This window comes from Glycine soja, chromosome 11 (genome assembly GCF_004193775.1).
Source record: "Glycine soja cultivar W05 chromosome 11, ASM419377v2, whole genome shotgun sequence".
NCBI lineage: Eukaryota > Viridiplantae > Streptophyta > Magnoliopsida > Fabales > Fabaceae > Glycine > Glycine soja.
Genome location: NC_041012.1, coordinates 8,450,943 through 8,455,809, shown reverse-complemented (window position 1 = coordinate 8,455,809; position 4,867 = coordinate 8,450,943). Strand labels below are relative to the sequence as shown.

General features: G+C 38.8%; 1 protein-coding gene across 2 annotated transcripts; it reads right to left on the bottom strand.

Annotated features, from left to right (window-relative positions):
• On the bottom strand, window positions 1-4,051 carry LOC114375951. Of its 2 annotated transcripts, none has more exons than XM_028333827.1 (5): window positions 3,773-4,051; window positions 2,402-3,694; window positions 2,173-2,305; window positions 1,978-2,062; window positions 1-543 (listed from the first exon to the last, which is right to left on the bottom strand). In XM_028333827.1, exons 2-5 carry the CDS (start codon window positions 3,631-3,633, stop codon window positions 320-322), a joined length of 1,674 nt encoding a protein of 557 aa, XP_028189628.1. In that variant the 5' UTR covers window positions 3,634-3,694; window positions 3,773-4,051; the 3' UTR covers window positions 1-319. The 2 variants fall into 2 exon arrangements, with proteins under 2 accessions (XP_028189628.1, XP_028189627.1); XM_028333826.1 differs by having other exon boundaries at window positions 2,402-3,669.
• Between the last annotated feature and the right edge of the window lie 816 nt (window positions 4,052-4,867).

Sequence of the window (4,867 nt, the reverse complement as noted above, 5' to 3'; positions counted from 1 at the left end):
GATCCACAACAGAATAGTCATTCTTTACAAAAGGAAAGTTGAACAGGTTCTCTAAAATGTCATCATAAAATGTCCAAATAATGCTTACAATTTAATATATATACTGAAATTAAATATGCTCTATGATAATCTAGATATAAGACAGGAATTAGAACTTGTATATGGACTTTCTGTCCGAGCTGGACAGGTAATGCGAATCAAACTTGAGACCATAACAACTAAGGAAAACCTTTTGTAAATATGCGAAACCGAGAGTGCAATGAATCAGCAGCGAATATATAAAGAAACAACCATGCAGCTGCAGGAACTCCTTCCCAAACTATTGTTTTAAGTCAGAATTTGAGTTGGCATTACCATTCTGGCGGTGCTGCTGCTGTTGAAGATGAATGTTTTGTTGGGATGCAGAAGGAGGCTGCTGCTGGAACATCAGAGGGTTGACAGAATGTTGAGGAATCAAACAGCTAGAACCATGCGAATCGCTACTTAGTTCAGCTGTAGCAATCTTTAATCTTTGAACTTCAGCAGTAAGAGCCTCATTTAGAGCTATTCGAAGAAAATACAGGGCACAGAATTAGTCAGAAGGAAGCAATCGATAAAGTCATACTAGTCTCCAAATGTTACTACAGAGGTACAAATGGCAGCTACTAATAACTGCATGAAAATGTAACTGACAGGTATGTCTTTTAATAATAATATGAAAATGTAGCAGGCAAGTATGTCTTTTAAATAGATAGAGTGCTGATAAAAAAAATAGATAAAGAGTAAGCATCAGGAAAACAAAATACAAGCATGCATACACAAAGGTCACTACTCGATGAACATGTATCCCTTTCAAAAACAGTAACTCTCAAAAGAACTTTACATAATGAGTTCTATGCAAAGGAAATTCATGCATAATCATATTCAGTAGAAGGGTGCAAGTACAGATAAGGGAATATCAGGCAGATGTTATAACTGGATTGCTTTATTAATTATCATCTTGAGCCTTGACTATACCAGATGACTTGTGTAAGGAAAAGGTAATTGACTTGGTTTCAGCTCACACAATATTTCTCAACACTCCCCAAAATTAGCATCATGTTGATTCCATAAAGTTTCACTGATTTGAGCAAAATTAATCTATGATCTGTCATAAAGTAATTATTATCCAAAAAAGTTAGGCGGTGAAACATGGCCTTGCACAAAGCCCCCTTTGAGTTCGAAATGTAGATAATTAGCAGTTGGCTTTAAGTTATGCCTAAATTGAACCGTGTTTAAGAATGAGAGTGGCAGGCACGAAACTCCTATCCACTGGATAATAAAGTTCTGGTATCATATCAAGAAGCAACTCTCCCAAGAGTTTAAACTGTTAGGTGAAAACCCATGATAGAATTTTATATATGAAAGGTTCCAAACATATTTTATTAATAGTACTCTCTCAATCACCGGATCAGTAATAAGCAGTAAAATAAAGTTGACAGTATGAGATAATGTAAAAGGCCCTGGTCTTCATACATAAAATTAAATTTAAAAAATTAAATTGAGTAGCTAATATAAACTATATCCCAAATTAAAATAAAAATAAAATCTAGTCCAACAACTTGAAGGAGCTATATGAACAATTTTTATATACTACTATTTATGTATTGTTGTCAGTTATGCATGCTTGCAAGGTTTCTATTATGACACAAACACGCAATTAAATAGCTTACCAGCTATTAAGTATAATACAAGTAAACAAGTACAATTTTATCATTAATTGCATACTGTTTCCACTTTACAGGCCAACTGCTAATTGTTTGCACTTACTCTTACACTCTTCGCAGAAAGTACTCACTATGCAGGTTGAATTGAAATATAATCTATGCAAAGACTAGTTCAACCAAGGCTATATAAGTGAACAATTAACTATTGAAGCCTAGCAGTTTTTAGCCACAAATCAATAAAACAAAATGGAGAGAAAAATTGAAAGACTACGAAACTAAAGGACATAAATACCATCTCGGAGCTTTGCTTGCTGTTCCATAGATTGAAGGCGAAACTTCAACTCGCTATTCTGGTTAGTGAGTCCAGCAGAATCTCTCTGTGTTCGCATAAATGATAGGAAATTAGGAATGAAATCAAATCAAATTACAAAACAATCTCATGATCACAGTAATAAATTGAAAACACAAACAGGTCCTCAGTCCTCACCTGTAACAGAGTAAGCTGTGCAGATAGTGTGGTGGCTTCTGTCTGTAGAGTCTGAACCTTGTGTTCTAGCTCCGAAATGTACCGCATCTTTCGCTCTTTGGATCGCGCAGCCGATTGCCGGTTGGCCAAAATCCTGAAAATGACCCCAAAACCAAGTCAATCAGTCAACTGGCAACATCAACCATACATGTAAGTAAGTAAGTCACTAGCCAAGATAACATCAACACACCTTTTCGCACGCTTTGGATCGGTCAAGGCAATCTCCGCAAGCTTTTCATTGGCCATAATTTTCTTCAATTCAGGCCCACTAAACTCCCCATTTCCAAACTCCAAGCTGAAGGCCGCCGAATTCCCATCAATTCCACCCGCAGGCGACATCAAACCACCTCTCTGCCCCGGCGAAGGAGGCAGCTTCGGCGACTCGTCACCGAAATTCAACTTCCCAATGAAACTATCCATGGAGACACTCCTATAGTGCCTTGTAGTTGGTGCAATCTCACCCCCAGCACTCCTTTTCATCCCTTCCCTCTTCTCACTCCCTCCATGCCCACTCTCATTAACACTACTCTCAGCTTCATTATCACTACTGTCTCCACCATTGGTCTTAGTTCCACTGGCTCTACTATCCAAATCATCGCGATTTTCGCCTCCATTTTTATCATCGGTTCCAGAAGAGTTCAAAGCATCAAAGCTATCCAAATTCATGTAAGCAGAGAAAAGATCATCCACCACTTCCCCTTCAGGAGATTTCTTCTCCCCGGATCCCTCTACATTATTATTATTATTAGTATTAGTATTATGCTCAACAACCCTGTCCCACGGTGTTTCCCGTTTCACCAACTGAGCAGGTTTCGCTGAAACGGGGTTCCGAAGAGGGATAAGCGGCGGAGAAGATTGCAAAACGGTGGAAAACCCAAACGGAATATCACTGTTAGAGCGTCTATGCGCTTTCCGAGGAGGTAATGGTAAATTACTGTTGTTGGTGTTGAGTGTTCTGGAGAAAGGTGAGGGTGGCAACAGGGAATGAGAACTCACGTCGCGATCTTCCATGGACACGTCAGCAGCTTCGGACACGGAAGTCGAGGAGGAGTCACGGAAGGGAGAGGGGCTAAGTGGAGGGAGGGAGTCGAGGGAGAAAAACGAGGGCTGCGAGAGTGATCGGGTGTGGGTGGGTGTAGGGGAAATGTTGCTGTTGCTGTTGATGTTGCTGTGCTGACGCGACAATGGGATCTGAGAGTACGGCGAAATGGGTGGGATCTGGTGTGGGTGCGAGGGTGGTATACCGGCGCGCTTGTTACTGTTCCCACCGTCGAACTGGTTCTGATTCTGATGATGATGCCTCGCGCGCATTTGCGAGGGGTTGAATTGCGGGATGCTAAGTTGCTCCATGTTTAACGGCTGCTTCAGAAAGTGAAGCCTCTGCAACATGTCAGTCGTCGTAGCTTCTTCATTTTCTCCCATTCTCTCTCACCTTCAAATTCCGCTACTAATCAAAATCTGCAAGCGCAAATGATAACAAATACTGTAATAAGAAGAAGAAGAATTAAGAGTGAGTTATTATTATCAATATGATATGAACTTATGAAATTGTTATGGTGACCTTGGGAGAGTTCATCTACTACAATAGGGAATGGTGAAGAGGCGAATTGAATTGAATTGAATTGATTAATAATAGCAGTAGCAGCTACGTCGGTCTTGGAAGTGTTAACTTTGTCTGACGGAAATGCCGAAGGAGCAGGCGCTTATCTCTCCAAGATTCACTCTCTCTTTCTCTCTCTAGAACAAGAGCAACAACGAAGAAGGAAGGACGAGAAGAAGAAAAGAACCCTCTCTCTGCCTCTTTCTCTCTCTACATCCACTATTACACGGATTTCATGACTAGTACGCGTGAATTTAATTTAATAACAATTTTTTGCATTTCGTTCGCATTTCAATTTCATTCCGGACAAATTTGCATTTCGTTCGCATTTCAATTTCATTCCGACCTCATTTGTTCTCTCATACGCCAGGTTTTTCTTCGCCTTGTCTCCGCAACTTATTTAGCCACCCTTTACCCAATCCAATGTCCTTTTTTCTTTTTTTCTTTTTTTTTTTTGTCTCTCGAAGTTATTGTCCGTCTACAGTTCCGGAGTAATTATCTATCTATTTGAAGGCTTAAAAGAACATTAAATTGATCATTTTTACTAATTGGATTTTGATTAACTTATTCAAAGGATTCAATTATTTATCTATTACTAATTGAATCAGATTTTGTTACTAATGCTTTTCCTTTTTTCGTTTCATTTTGCTTCACGACGCGCTGCTAAACAACGCAAAAGGAAACCGCTCACCCTATTGTTTGTTTATCCCTTTATTCTTTTATTTGATATGGGCAATTTTTCAACAAAACAATTTTTTTTCTTTTTTGGAAAGAAATCAATCCCACTACAATTCCTACATTCCGTGCTATAATTTGCAATTTTAAGACCAGATTTTGATTTTTAAATTCCCGTATATATCTTCACATAAATCAACAAAAGTATCCAATTTGACATCGACGGGGCATAAAGATTTGTTCAGATTCTCATTCCTATGATTCTGTCTGATCTTAACAAAAATACTCTTTACGATTTCATAACTAGTTGAGATATAAATATATCGTCATCGACGACGACCACAACAACAAAACAAGTTGTGTGGGCATTGAAAAAAGAAA

Excerpts from the sequence above, each read along its gene's own strand:
- LOC114375951 (XM_028333827.1), bottom strand. The coding sequence starts at position 3,633 with ATGGGAGAAAATGAAGAAGCTACGACGACTGACATGTTGCAGAGGCTT. Across the intron at positions 2,063-2,172 it reads CACAGCTTACTCTGTTACAG|AGAGATTCTGCTGGACTCAC; the intron begins GTGAGGACTGAG and ends ATGCGAACACAG. Across the intron at positions 544-1,977 it reads GCAAGCAAAGCTCCGAGATG|CTCTAAATGAGGCTCTTACT; the intron begins GTATTTATGTCC and ends TTCTTCGAATAG.